We start from the raw sequence: 15,194 nt of genomic DNA, 5'->3' as shown, positions 1-15,194 counted from the left end.
AACTTGCAATGACACCAACTGTAAGAGAAAAGATTTACTGACATTTGATAATAAACCATATACTTCTTATTTCATAAGCAGCTTTATAAAACTTGTGATAAAGCAATGACATTTTAGTTGGTTTACTGTCAATTGATAATTCAGCACTCTCTTAACTGCACTGCAAAGCTACGGTGATTAAAACAATCTAAAATAAAGATAAAAAAAATCTGGCCAGCCTATATACAGTCCTAATGTCTGAGACAAGAATTGAAAATTCTTCTCTTTTTATTTCTGTAATAGTAATATCTTGTCATTTTTACCATTAAGCATGTCATTATTATGCTTATGGCAGCAGATGAGGCCTGATATGAGGCCTGCTTTTTCCACCTGTATGATTAAGGTGACTTCATGAGCTATGATTGACATCCAGTCCCTAAAGCCGCCCTGACCTTGTCATCATCTCAAAAAAAAAAGAAAGTCCCAACCACACTGTACATAACAGCAAATGCTATATAAGTGATAAGTAATAATGTATTTTTCTTAATTTAGAGCACAGTCAACATAACAGGTGCAAATTCCCTGTCTTAATGTTGAATGTCTTGCCGTTAAATAATAATGAATTTATTGACGTACTGTACATTTCTTTTTATTTTATGCCGTTTTACTTTCTTTGAAGAGTCTTTAAAGCTCTCCATGTCTTTAGAAAATACGGAGTTATCTGTTTTTTATAATACCACATTTTGTGATGAATTTTAAAATGTCATTTAATATTAAATGTAATATTATGAATATTAATATTATGATATTGTAATATTAATGCATTTGTAACATTTATTCAGATTATATAAATATTAATATTAGACCATTTCAATCACTTGTGTCCTCTCTGCAGATCTGGCAAAATGTTACCGAAGAACTGGACAACTATCACTGAGTTTATCATTGTGGGATTCCCTGGACTCCATCCAGACTATTACGGCCTGGTCTCTGCCATTTTTTTTGTCGTCTACATGACCACAGTGGCCGGTAACACTGTTTTCCTGGTCCTGTTTATCACATCGGAAAGACTCAGGAAGCCTATGTACATCATCCTTGCAAACCTGGCAATGTCTGACATGTGTTTTTCCACTGTTGCCTTACCTAAAATCATAGCCAGGTACTGGTTTAATGCTGGAGCAACCCCTTTCCATGCTTGCTTCTTCCAAATGGAGCTAATTCACTATTTTGGGACATTAAACTCTCTGATAATGATGATCATGGCTCTCGATCGCTATGTGGCTATTTGTTATTCTCTGAGATACCAGACTGTTATGACTAACCGCATCACGTACATCCTAAATGCAACAGTGTGGGTGACTGCCTTCATCGCTCCCACAATAGCCACCCTGCACTCTCAACAGCTTCCTTACTGTGGCCCTAAACTGATTGTTCAATGCTACTGTGACCACATCTCTATTACCAGCTTGGCCTGTGCTGAAAACAGCAAGCAGATATTGGTGGCCTTGTGCGTAGCCCTGCTTGTGCTCCTTCTCCCTCTGGCCTTCATCATTTACTCTTACTGTCACATCATAGGGTCTGTAATGAGGCTGTCGAGCTCTCAGAGTCGCTGGAAAAGTTTCGCTACCTGCAGCACACAGTTGTGCATCATCGCTCTGTTTTATGTACCTCGCTGCGCCGTGTATATAGCCAGTTTCCTGCAAATCCAAATCAGCAGAGATTTCAGGATACTTCTTATATTGCTTTACAGCCTCATTCCACCACTGATAAACCCCTTCATCTATTGTTTACGTACTCAGGAGATCAGGATAATTGTGAGCCAGTGGGTGAGCAGGCAAAAGACCTTTAGAGAGATGTCCAGAATTAATGTGATCACTCTATAAACAAAATTTTTCTGTGGAGTTTTAATAGGATCAACCTTACAATGATTTACTGTACGTGAAGCAACTGAATAAATTCTTGTGATTTGTAACTGTTTTTTAATGTTTTATTTAAATATGTATTGTGAAGTATTCCAGTTAAATCTGGTGGTTCCAATCAAAGTCCTTTATTCTATAGTCTTTGTTCCAAGAAAAGATGACCAAAACATCTGTTTTGTTATGAACAACAGCATCCATAATATTAGCTCCTTTTGTAAGTACAGCATGTAAAACAGATCAGTACATATAAATATGTCCACCCATTTGAATTACAGGTTTTTAACAATCTAATAGACTTGACGTGATGTATATTTTTCAGTCATACATAAATGAAACGGGTGAGAATCAGGTAAGATTCGCAAAAAAAACAAAAAAAAAACACATGGCATAGTGTATTATTAATTATTTGAATCTATTTTATTTAAACAAAACTATTTTCAAAATGCATTTATTGCACAAATCCTTTAAAATCATCAGAAATTCATTAATTGGGAAAACAATTGAATTTATACTATTAAAATGTATGAACATGGTTAAAATATGGCTACTGTAGCTGTGAAACATAGATTAAATGACAGGAACAAACTGGATTTATTCATGATAAATGTATAAACCTGGTTTCTGTGTATAAAGTCACATGCATTTTAATAATTTTTTTAGTTTAAATTAAGACTGTGTAATCCATATGGATAGAAATTTCACATGTCATTCAAATACATAATTAAATTTAGGCCTAAATGTTTTTGAGTGCAGAAGTGCCATAATATACTGCATTACAATGAAAACTGCTGCTGTCTGTGGATACTTGTCTGAGACTTAAAATGAATGACAATTAAACTAAATTAATAAACCTATGACTCTCTTGATTGCCCTGTAACTTTTTAACAGGGAAGACATGAGGGATATATGTATATATATATATTTATAATATTATAATATTTTTTTAATATTTGTATTAAAAATTTTAATTAATCTGATTTTCCCTCGCTTTTTGCACCCCCTGATGGTGACCTTTGCATATGCAGATGAAATTACTTAAAAAAAAAAAAAAAAAAAAAATTAACAAATAAAATATTTTTTTATTATTATTATTATTATTATTATTATTATAAATTTTATGGAAAAACAAATAATTATGTTCGTTTGTTTGTTTGTTTTTTATTAAATTTGCAACATGCCCTTAATTTGCTTTCAAGAGACACTAGACAGACCCTGAAGATTGTGGACTGATGGGAAAAAAAGAACTGAGATTATTTACACTGAGGAATCCAGTAGATAAGAGTCCAATTAATGTATATACTGACACTTATAAACAACAAAAACCCATGAGATCCGATGACAGGCAGAAAAAAACTTGCAATGACACCAACTGTAAGAGAAAAGATTTACTGACATTTAATCATTAACCATATAGTTCTTATTTCATAAGCAGCTTTATAAAACTTGTGATAAAGCAATGACATTTTAGTTGGTTTGGTGTCTATTGATAATTCAGCACTCTCAGCACTGTTTAACTGCACTGCAAAGCTACGGTGATTAAAATAATCTAAAATACAAATTAAATTAAATTCTGGCCAGCCTATTTACAGTCCTAATGTCTGAGACAAGAACTGAAAATTCTTCTCTTTTTATTTCTGTAATAGTAATATTTTGTCATTTTTACCATTAGGCATGTCATTGTTATGCTTATGGCAGCAGATGAGGCCTGATATGAGGCCTGCTTTTTCCACCTGTATGATTAAGGTGACTTCATGAGCTATGATTGACATCCAGTCCCTAAAGCCGCCCTGACCTTGTCATCATCTCAAAAAAAAAAAAAGAAAGTCCCAACCACACTGTACATAACAGCAAATGCTATATAAGTGATAAGTAATAATGTATTTTTCTTAATTTAGAGCACAGTCAACATAACAGGTGCAAATTCCCTGTCTTAATGTTGAATGTCTTGCTGTTTAATAATAATGAATTTATTGACATACTGTACAGGTCATTTTATGGCGTTTTACTTTCTTGAAAGAGTCTTTAAAGCTCTCCATGTCTATAGAAAATACGGAGTTATCTGTTTTTTGTAATACCACATTTTTACAATGAATTTTAAAATGTCATTTAATATTAAATTTGACATTTTAAGTGTAATATTATGATGTTGTAATATTCATGTATTTGTAACATCTTTTCAGATTATATACATTTTAAAATTAGACCATTTCAATCACTTGTGTCCTCTCTGCAGATCTGGCAAAATGTTACCGAAGAACTGGACAACTATCACTGAGTTTATCATTGTGGGATTCCCTGGACTGCATCCAGACTATTACGGCCTGGTCTCTGCCATTTTTTTTGTCGTCTACATGACCACAGTGGCCGGTAACACTGTTTTCCTGGTCCTGTTTATCACTTCGGAAAGACTCAGTAAGCCTATGTACATCATCCTTGCAAACCTGGCAATGTCTGACATGTGTTTTTCCAATGTTGCCTTACCTAAAATCATAGCCAGGTACTGGTTTAATGCTGGAGCAACCCCTTTCCATGCTTGCTTCTTCCAAATGGAGCTAATTCACTATTTTGGGACATTAAACTCTCTGATAATGATGATCATGGCTCTCGATCGCTATGTGGCTATTTGTTATTCTCTGAGATACCAGACTGTTATGACTAACCGCATCACGTACATCCTAAATGCAACAGTGTGGGTGACTGCCTTCATCGCTCCCACAATAACCACCCTGCACTCTCAACAGCTTCCTTACTGTGGCCCTAAACTGATTGTTCAATGCTACTGCGACCACATCTCTATTATCAGCCTGGCCTGTGCTGAAAACAGCAAACAGATATTGGTGGCCTTGTGCGTAGCCCTGCTTGTGCTCCTTCTCCCTCTGGCCTTTATCATTTACTCTTACTGTCACATCATAGGGTCTGTAATGAGGCTGTCGAGCTCTCAGAGTCGCTGGAAAAGTTTCGCCACCTGCAGCACACAGTTGTGCATCATCGCTCTGTTTTATGTGCCTCGCTGCGCCGTGTATATAGCCAGTTTCCTGCAAATCCAAATCAGCAGAGATTTCAGGATACTTCTTATATTGCTTTACAGCCTCATTCCACCACTGATAAACCCCTTCATCTATTGTTTACGTACTCAGGAGATCAGGATAATTGTGAGCCAGTGGGTGAGCAGGCAAAAGACCTTTAGAGAGATGTCCAGAATTAATGTGATCACTCTATAAACAGAATTTTTCTGTGGAGTTTTAATAGGATCAACCTTACAATGATTTACTGTACGTGAAGCAACTGAATAAATTCTTGTGATTTATAACTGTTTTTTAATGTTGTATTGTGAAGTATTCCAGTGAAATCTGGTGGTTCCAATCAAAGTCCTTTATTCTATAGTCTTTTTTCCAAGAAAAGATTACCAAAACATCTGTTTTGTTATGAACAACAGCATCTATAATATTAGATCCTTTTGTTTGTACAGCATGTTAAAAAAAAAATATATATATATATATATATATATATATATATATATATGCCTAAATTAAAAATGTATGTATCTGAAGTATGTCCACCCATTTGAATTACAGGTTTTTAACAAAATCTAATAGAATTAACGTGATGTATATTTTTCAGTCATACATAAATGAAACGGGTGAGAATCAGGTAAGACCCTCAAAAAAAAATAATAATAATAATAAATCTTGGCATAATGTATTATGAATTATTTGAATCTATTTTATTTAAACAAAACTATTTTGAAAATGCATTTATTGCACAAATCCCTTTAAAATCATCAGAAATTCATTAACTTTGAAAACAATTGAATTTATACTATTAAAATCTATGAACATGGTTAAAATATGGCTACTGTAGCTGTGAAACATAGATTAAATGACAGGAACAAACTGGATTTATTCATGATAAATGTATAAACCTGGTTTCTGTGTATAGTCATATGCATTTTAATAATTTTATTAATTTAAATTAAGACTGTGTAATCCATATGGATAGAAATTTCATGTGCCATTCAAATACATAATTAAATTTAGGCCTAAATGTTTTTGGGTGCAGAAGTGCCATAATATATTGCATTACAATGAAAACAGCTGCTGTCTGTGGATACTTGTCTGAGACTTAAAATGAATGACAATTAAACTAAATTAATAAACCTATGACTCTCTTGATTGCCCTGTAACTTTTTAACAGGGAAGACATGCGGGACATGAGGAATATATATATATATATATTGTCACAGGGTGAAGAATCACTCGACAAGGGGTGCGTGAATTAAATGCCCTGGAGGGTGGATTTATTTATAAGTGTAGGGTACCTGGTGAAGTGAGCTGATCCGCTTTCTGGTGCCAATCAAGGTGAAAGTGGGTGTCCTGACGTGCTCCAAAGTGGGTGGGCTGTCGGTCACTCGCTGCTTTCTGCGAAGAAATGAGAGAGGGATTAGACCAGCGTTGCATTCGGTTCGAGAACGTTTTTTACTTCAGCCTCCAGGCCCGGCCGGTGGATGCGGTCGCGGATGCGTTGGGTGGTGTTGGCTGCTGTGAAGTGTCCTGCCATGGGGTGGGAATGGGCCAGTTCCAGGATGGTCTCGGTGACACAATACAGCAGGCCATTCTCTATGACAAAATGTGGGAGAGGGTGGGGCCGGGGGAGGACGTCTCTCCATCCACGACTCGCACCTAACTCCAACAGTGCTTGAGTCGGTCGTCATCCCGCTGTTCCTTGGCGAAAGAGCCCCCTCTAACGGCCTGTTGGTACAAATCATAGAAAAGATTAGTAGATTGGGAGGGGGCCTCACCTTCTCTCCCACTGTCGGAGACGAGCAGGGCCGGTACTTGGCGAGTGTCTCCGTGCACACAGGTAATCGGCAGGAATTTTTTCTGGCCGCTTCGAGGGGTGCACAACCGTGACTGGATGAGGGTGACCACACTGCCTGAGTCCAGCATGGCCCGGAATCGTCTTCCATCCACCTTCACCTCTGCTTCGGGTTTCCCGCTGGTACTCGCTGGTGGACGATGCAGCCTGCCAGCCAGGCTCGCGGAGGCGATGGTGGGTGTGCGCTAGGCATGGGCTCATCTCGCGGTGGGGGAACCGTCGGCCTACTGGCCGGTCGCGCGGTGCCTTCGAGCGGGCGTTGTTCCTGGACCACCATCCGGGGGAATGGCGGCAGCCGGTCCCCTGCCCCGCTGGGATGGACAGCATCCGCCAGCTCGATCACCTCCACCAGCTCCCGGACGTTACTTGGGTTCCTCATCCCGACGGCTTGTCGGTGGGAGCCACTTTCCGCTACCTGTGTTGGGGTGGGGTCTTCCTCCAGCAACCAATGCTGGGCGATGCGACTGAGTTCGACTGCCTGGGCCCGGGCTGGCACCCAGGGCTTTGTATTCCCATTCGTGAAACTACTGGGAAGCGCACACAGGGGAGAGGCCGAGCCTCGCCAGGATTTCTCGCTTGACTTCGGCATAGTTGTCGGCCATCGTCAAGGGGAGCGAGAAGTAAAGCCCTCTGTGCTTCACCGGTGAGGAGGGGTGCCAGCGCACGTGCCCATTCCTCCTCGGGCCATCTCTCACGGTGGGCAGTGTTCTCGAAGACTTGAATGAAGGCCTCCACATCGTCATCGGCTGTCATTTTTGGTAACAGGCGGGTGGCTTGCGCCCGAGGCTCAGGTAGCGGAACGCGCTGGGCTGCGGCAGCCCGGACGGCAGGCGTGTTCCTCCTCCGTCCTGCCCAGGCGAGTGGCGAGGTGTACCGCTATTTGCTGCTGGTGGATGCTTACTTCAGCAAGGCATTGTAAGACGTCCTACATCGCGGGGAAACGCACGCTGCCTTCCGTGGTGCTGGTGACACAAACAGGGAAAGAGGGAAAAAAATTAGGAGTTGGGGCGGTGATCTTGTCGGTGATTATTCACTGTTCTGCCCGCATTCTCCACCACTTGTCACGGGGTGAAGAATCACTCGACAAGGGGTGCGTGAATTAAATGCCCCGGAGGGTGGATTTATTTATAAGTGTAGGGTGCCTGGTGAAGTGAGCTGATCCTCTTTCTGGTGGCTGGTGCTGATCTCCCCATTAATTGACTACTAACAATTTATACATGTTGATTTACATATCTGAATGAAAAAAACATGAATTCCTTAACATTGCAATATATGTTTATTGCTCTTAAAATTACAAAATAAAAGACTGACTAAGAATGCATTACTTTGCACTTGTATAGAGATAGCATTCAATAAAACCTTGAAGCCTTGAAAACACATAGCTTACTGAAACAAGCTTACTGAACACATAGGGCCTAGCTTACTGAAAAAAAGTTATTCTTTCAGATGAAAATAACAGAATAATTACTTGATGTCTAGCATTCAATAAAAAAGGTCACCCAAAATAATTGTTTAGAGCAACTGAAAGAATACAGTAACCAATGTAAACTTGAGGGCTTTAAGCTAATACAGAGAGTGCTTTTCCAAAAAAAAAAAAAAATTAACAGTGGGAGCCAGCAACCTGTCATGGAGAAAAAAAAATCTCTGAATGCTCCACGTGAAACCTTGGTGTTCCGCCCTTTTACTATAGTGTCTAATGATTTTGGTTAATATGCACGAGAGAGAGAGAGAGAGAGAGCGCAAGACAGCGCTCGTGTAGTTTGAAGACTGTGAGTGCGCGAGCACGCGTGAAACTTTGGTGTTTCGCCTTTTTCGATCGTGTTTAATGATTTTGATTAAAATGCACAAGGGAGAGAGAGAGCAAGAAGCGCTCGTGTTGTTTGAAGACTGTGAGTGAAGACAGCCAGGGCTCTCTCTCATACGCGCCCTGTCAGGCGCAGCAGTCATTCTATTCTACATCACTCACCGATCAAATAAGGCTTTGACAGCCGCCAAAAAAAAAGATCAATAGAGAAAAACCCCTGGATTGGTTATATAACGTTGGACAGAATATTGATCCGGTCATCCGTATATTCAGCGCACATAAGGTAAACGTTTTGCATAGGTTTTTTAGAGAAATAAAAATGACGAATCGATGTGCATATTTTGCGTCAACGTATTTTTTGCGTCAACGTCATCGATGACCTCGACGCGTTGTCCCAGCCCTATTAAACATAAAATATTATTTAAATTCTGTATTCAATTTATCTATATGTTAAAATGAAAATAAAAAATAATATTTATATAATTTATATAATATTTCGTTTCATTGTAATGGCTGTATATATATATATATATATATATATATATATATATATACACACATATCCCTAAACTAAGTACATTTCTGCAGCTGTTCTTATGTTAAAATGAAAACAAAAGGAGGCAGTGGTTTTTGATATCCTATTTAGTTTTATTGTAAATATACAGAGAGGAAAATTGCAGTAATCAAGACGAGCTGACAAGTTATGAAGTACGCTGCTGTTTGCAGTATTACCGGATTCGCGTCGTCGAGGACATCACACTCCCGAGTCGAATAAGCAAAATCTGAACTACCGAGGGTGCACGTCCAAAAACCTACGTCACCAGTCTATTTGCCTAATCTTCCCGGTACTTTACACCACGGTGGACACGCAGAAAGCAACAGGTCTGGGGGGAAAAAAGTTCCTGGTACAAATGTTCAGGGTAATTTCGGTGGAAACGCGGCAATACAGGATTTAACACTGATCCTACAGCTATACATTTAATGAAACTACAAGCAGAACATTGGCATCACCACTGATCACGAGTCAATGTTTTGTTCATTATCTGGCTAGGCTCTGTGTTCATCTTCAGTTCTCTCTTCACAGCAGTTCAGTCAGTGTACTGTTTGAGTAAATGAACTCAGAGGGAGTGTCAGCAAAACAAAAAAGTTAACAGCTTAAGTCATTTGCGGATTAATGCTTTTTGGAGACGTGAACCGTTTAAAACGATTCAGTTCGATTTGGTGAACTGGTTCAAGAAGATCTGGTTACATCGAATGATTCGTTCGCGAACCGGATATCACTACACTGTTGTGTTTTGAACTCTCTCACAACAGACACTGAAGAGAAGACAATGATGAATAAAGTCATATTTTTTGCTATTTTTGGACCGAAATGTATTTTCGATGCTTCAAAATATTCTAACTGACCCTCTGATGTCACATGGATTACTTTGATGATGTTTTTCCTACCTTTCAGGATATGGACAGTATACCGTACACACAGTTTCAATGGAGGGACTGAGAGCTCTCAGACTAAATCTAAAATATCTTAAACTGTGTCCCAAAGATGAACGGAGGTCTTAAGTGTTTGGAACAACATGATGGTGAGTTATTAATGACATAATTTTAATTTTTCTGTGAACTAACCCTTTAAGCCTTAAAGTTCTGCATAATTAAGGCCGTGGCCACTTGAGTGACAGGTGGATTGCCGTTGCTGACACTGCCGTCGAGCTAGGTGGGCATGGCTTCAGCAAACAGCTCCTTTTTGCTCATTTTCGATTGTCCAGGAGAGTCGCGCTGTGACACACTGCCAAGATGGTGACACCCCGCTCTGCACACTTTGAGCTTCAAAAATGCTCTTCAAGAGTCTACTGGTGACGTCACGGACACTACATCAATGTTTTGATACAATCTATGTGTTAACACGTCCTTTCTGCACTGTCGAGCTCGGTTCATTGAGCTGTGCCAATGATGGGTAAGTGCTGCGCAAACACTTTAATACCGCACTGTTTCATCCTACTTTTATGGTGGCTGAGAGAGCTCAACATGCTGCAACTTAAGAAAACACATGCAAAAAAAAAAAAAAAACATCATTAGTTTGACAACACAAGTGTTGCAAATCCTCACAACATATGCAAATTAAGAAACTTCTGCAAATCTTCACAACACACGCAAATTAAGAAACGCGCTGCAAATCCTCACAACACATTCAAAATTAAGAAACAATGAAGCATTGCAAATTTATTTTCATTAACCTTAAGTTATATTTAGTGGAGGATATTAAATTAAGTTAACCCTTTTAATTAAGTAAAATACGCCATGACGAGGAAAAAAACATATATAAGTCGCACCGGACTATAAGTCACATTTATTTAGAACCAAGAACCAAAAGAAAACATTACCGTCTACAGCCGCGAGAGGGCGCTCTATGTTTTCAGTGTAGACTACAAGCAAAGAGTATAGAAGCTATCTTTGCTTCAAGAGCACTGAGCAGCATAGAGTGCCCTCTGGCGGCTGTAGACTGTAATGTTTTCTGTTAGTTAATTTCTCTCGGTTCATGTCAAATTAATTTTGATAAATAAGTCGCACCTGACTATAAGTCGCAGGACCAGTCAAACTATAAAAAAAAGTGTGACTTATAGTCCAGAAAATACGGTAATTGTGTAATTAATTAGCTTATTTAGGCTAATAATATCCAAAAGACAAAATAATTATACAATCAGTGTAAGAAAAAACAACAACTCACCTTTCAGTTCACCAACAACTCCACTGACCAGTAGCCACTGCATAATAATCAAATCCCAGCCGGGTCTGATAGTTTTTTGGGTCCCCTTGAAACATTTCCATTGTGGTCAGTGAGTGCTATTTGCAGCGCTTTAATTTGCATGTGTTGTGAGGAATCTGATGAAGATGTTTTCTCCATTTGCTAGTGTTTTTTCAATTTGCATGTCATTTCTTAAGTTGCAGCGCACTGAGCTCTCTCAGCCACCATACTTAAGGCGTGTTTGGCTTCCCATAGAAACATTTGGCGGCAGCTGCGTTGTCTGAAGGCCTTGTTCGTCAGGTTTCCATGGTTTCCGCCAAAACAGTTTCTCACTACGGGACGCTTGGCGGCTCAAAATGTTCTATACATTTTTGTGAACGTTTATCTTTTTTTTCAGACATATTTCAACAAATACAATACATAATAATAACAGCAGTCTATTGAATAGAATATATATATATAAAAAAGAGATTTGACAGCATTTACGATGTGTCATTTTACCCACGAGATGGCGCAAAAAGATCACAATACGGCACATTCATGCATTAAACAAAAAGAGAAGACCAACCATTGATGATTCATAGAAAAGCTTCTGACATGCAGTGACTTTTACATATATATATATATATATATATATATATATATATATATATATATATATATATATATATATATATATATATATATAAAAGATCTAAAATTACACAAGATGATTTGATTTAGAATTATGCTGGAGGGGGAAAAAACATTGACTGAAAAATTAAATAGCCTAGCTCATATGTTTCTGTGTTCTGCAAATACTTTTTTGTACCTAACACTGAAGAGGAACCAAGCCAAACTTCATTCTATAGATCCTCTGGCGAAACACATTTCCCAAACCCCAAAGGTCAGCCCAGTTTTACAACAGCAAATGATTCAAAACATGACCCCTTATGACGTGTCGAGCCATACAGGCATTACCAGTGACTCCACAGCTATAAAATAATCAAACATTGACATCAGCACTGATCACTGAGAGCCGTGACACAGTGAGCCGGAAATATATTCTAAGCAGATGTCATATAACTTAACAGAGGAATAATTAAGGTATTCGCTGAAATACAAGTCAAAATTTCATTAAAAAACACATTTTATTTCATTGGGTGATTGTTGTATAATTTCTTCATGTTAATATTTCATGAAATGTATAGTTTTAATATTTTTATTTTATTATTGATATGATTTATATACAGCTTTTTTAAGTATAATTTAATTTTCAATTCAAGTATGTATTTCAATATCTTTGGGCAATTCAAATCTGTCAAAGCCGTTTTTACCAGTGTGAGTAGTATTTAATGTTAGTGTAACATACAGATCCATTTGTACTTTTGTAAACAGATGTTCTCTGTATGCTTTAGTATGTTACAGGCAAATGAAACCACAGCTTCTGTTGTAACAGAGTTTTTCATCGTGGGTTTCCCTGGACTCCAGCCCAAATACTACAGCCTGATGGCAGCGTTCTTGCTCTGCATCTACATCGCTGTGATCACTGGAAACTCCCTCATTGTGTTCCTGTTTGTGATTGAGCGCAGCCTCCAAAAGCCCATGTATATTATCATGCTGAGCTTGTCTTTGTCTGATATTGGTTTTTGCACAGTCGCTCTGCCAAAAGTTATATCTCGCTATTGGTTTAATGACGGTTATATTGGCTTCTACGTTTGTCTGTTTCAAAGGCAGCTGATTCACTATTTTGGTACCCTGAACTCTCTTATTATGATGATCATGGCAATTGATCGGTACTTGGCGATCTGTTTCCCACTAAGATACCTTGCTTTAATGACGAACCGCATTATGAGGCTTCTAATAGGGTTTTCCTGGGTTACTGCAATGATTGCTCCAACCATTAGCTTATTGCAGACAGTGAAGCTCCCATTCTGTGGGCCAAACATGATCACTCATTGTTTCTGTGATTCTCTATCTATGAACCAACTGGCCTGTGCTGATGCCACCCTCACAAATCTCATTTCATATGCTGTGGCAATGTTTGTGCTTCTCGTGCCATTGTCTTTCATCATCTTTTCTTATTTAAGTATCCTGGTGTCTGTACTTCGAATTGCAAACACACAGGGCCGAATGAAAGCCTTTTCTACCTGTGCAACACAGCTGACTATCATTGTCATCTATTATGTGCCCCGTTTTGTGGTTTACACCACTTCTAACATCCCAAACGCTCAGATGAACAGCAGTCAGAAGATCGCCCTGGTCATGTTCTACAGTCTGCTTCCACCTGTAGTGAACCCCTTCATCTACTTCATCAGGATCAAAGAAATAAGACAGTTCTTTATCAAATGGTGTGTCCACAGAAACAGGATCATCAGTAAGTCGTTAACTATTTCTAAATGAGGTGATCTGACTTTTAGATGTTCTTATCACATGAAACTGGCATGTTATTGTTATGCAGTTATGTGCTGTTGTTGTGCATTTACAATATTTGTTATTATAATTGTCATTTTTCTAATTTGCATTATAATAATATGTATTATAAAAATATGGAAGGCCATTTATTACTCACTAAATGGATCAATAGGCAACATATAAACTAAATTACAGTGGGTGATAAGCCTTCGATGGTAACCAACAAAAAAAATGCTCAGAAGAATAAAAAATATATATGTAAGTTATGTAAAGTTATACTACTTGTATAGTAAAACTAGATTTTAAATACTTATTTTGCATAAAGGTTTTCTTTTTACCTCAGTAATGAAATGACTACATGAAATATTTCTGATTTTAAAAGATAATTTGTCACACCTCCAGCAAAATGTATAATTTGCAGCATATTATACATTTGAATTAGAAATAAATCATAAATCCCCTCATGTCCACCATTGATTGATATAAAGTCAAGTTTTCAAATGAAAGGAATTAATCAATATTGTTATTGTTTTGGTGACATGGGCAGCGAGTGTAAATTTTCCAGTATGCACTAGAACACCAGGATTTTTTTATTATTATTATTATGAATTGTGTGTGTGTGTGTTGTTCAAACTGTTATGATTGATATTGTTAATTTGGTTTAGGTTTGTTTTTACCGGTTTTCATGTGTGTTTCTAATAAATTAAAAATACATATTGTGTTTTGTTTCGCTGAAAGCAATTCAAATTATCAAAATCTTATCAAACTGGTTAATTAAAAAAAAATCAATTTAAATAATGTAATATTAATATTAACTGATGCACAAGAAAAAAAAAACTGATTCTCACCCTCACCGCGTGTAGTTTGAGAAGCACGTGCAGGAAGTTGTTTTGTGTGGAAGGCCGTTATTAATCCCCTAGACTTTCTTGTGGTTCCCATGGTTATTCGTTAGACATTTAAAAACATCATTACATACGTTTTATATGATTATAAATCGTGCGTTTTGTATTCTTCGTGGGGTTAAATTAAAATAAAATCCTTTAAAAGTGTTTCGAATGTGACCAAAACTTGTTTTCGACTAGGTGTTGGTGGCTGAACAAATCAAATCTTCATTATATTTCCTATCATATATAATTGTATACTCAAAATTAAAATGAACAATATCAGCAATAATAAAAACGAATAAATACATGTAAAACCATAAAACTTTTTTAGTGACTAGAAGTTGTGTGTAAATATGATTTTAGCCACAAGGTGGCGCAAAGAGATCACAATAAGATATATTTAACACTCATGACAAGTTTTTGGAAAGGCCTTGTTGAAAAGAATCCAACATTGGTGACTACTAGTAAAATAGCTTTTGATAAACAACTTTTAGTAATAAATTCACTGTTAAATCACTTTTTAAATAAGTCTCTTATGTTCATCTTAGCTGAATTTCTGTAAAACAGTTTATACATTTATACTGTGAAATATATGA

General features: G+C 37.6%; 3 protein-coding genes across 3 annotated transcripts; all 3 read left to right on the top strand.

The window, feature by feature from the left end:
• Nucleotides 1–884: 884 nt before the first annotated feature.
• LOC128021014 (olfactory receptor 1-like) lies at nt 885–1,862 on the top strand. The gene has a single exon (XM_052607874.1). The coding sequence runs from the start codon at nt 885–887 to the stop codon at nt 1,860–1,862; it is 978 nt and encodes a 325-aa protein (XP_052463834.1).
• A 2,279-nt stretch (nt 1,863–4,141) lies between these two features.
• On the top strand, nt 4,142–5,119 carry LOC128021013 (olfactory receptor 1-like). Its single transcript, XM_052607873.1, has one exon. The coding sequence runs from the start codon at nt 4,142–4,144 to the stop codon at nt 5,117–5,119; it is 978 nt and encodes a 325-aa protein (XP_052463833.1).
• A 7,373-nt stretch (nt 5,120–12,492) lies between these two features.
• LOC128021012 (olfactory receptor 1500-like) lies at nt 12,493–13,851 on the top strand. The gene has a single exon (XM_052607872.1). It carries the CDS (start codon nt 12,698–12,700, stop codon nt 13,700–13,702), a length of 1,005 nt encoding a protein of 334 aa, XP_052463832.1. The 5' UTR covers nt 12,493–12,697; the 3' UTR covers nt 13,703–13,851.
• Nucleotides 13,852–15,194: the final 1,343 nt, after the last annotated feature.

This window comes from Carassius gibelio, chromosome A10 (assembly GCF_023724105.1).
Source record: "Carassius gibelio isolate Cgi1373 ecotype wild population from Czech Republic chromosome A10, carGib1.2-hapl.c, whole genome shotgun sequence".
In the NCBI taxonomy this organism is placed as follows: Eukaryota; Metazoa; Chordata; class Actinopteri; order Cypriniformes; family Cyprinidae; genus Carassius; species Carassius gibelio.
Note: the sequence above shows the minus strand (reverse complement) of the source record. Positions and strands in the feature narration are given on the sequence as shown.

Excerpts from the sequence above, each read along its gene's own strand:
- LOC128021014 (XM_052607874.1), top strand. The coding sequence starts at position 885 with ATGTTACCGAAGAACTGGACAACTATCACTGAGTTTATCATTGTGGGA.
- LOC128021013 (XM_052607873.1), top strand. The coding sequence starts at position 4,142 with ATGTTACCGAAGAACTGGACAACTATCACTGAGTTTATCATTGTGGGA.
- LOC128021012 (XM_052607872.1), top strand. The coding sequence starts at position 12,698 with ATGTTCTCTGTATGCTTTAGTATGTTACAGGCAAATGAAACCACAGCT.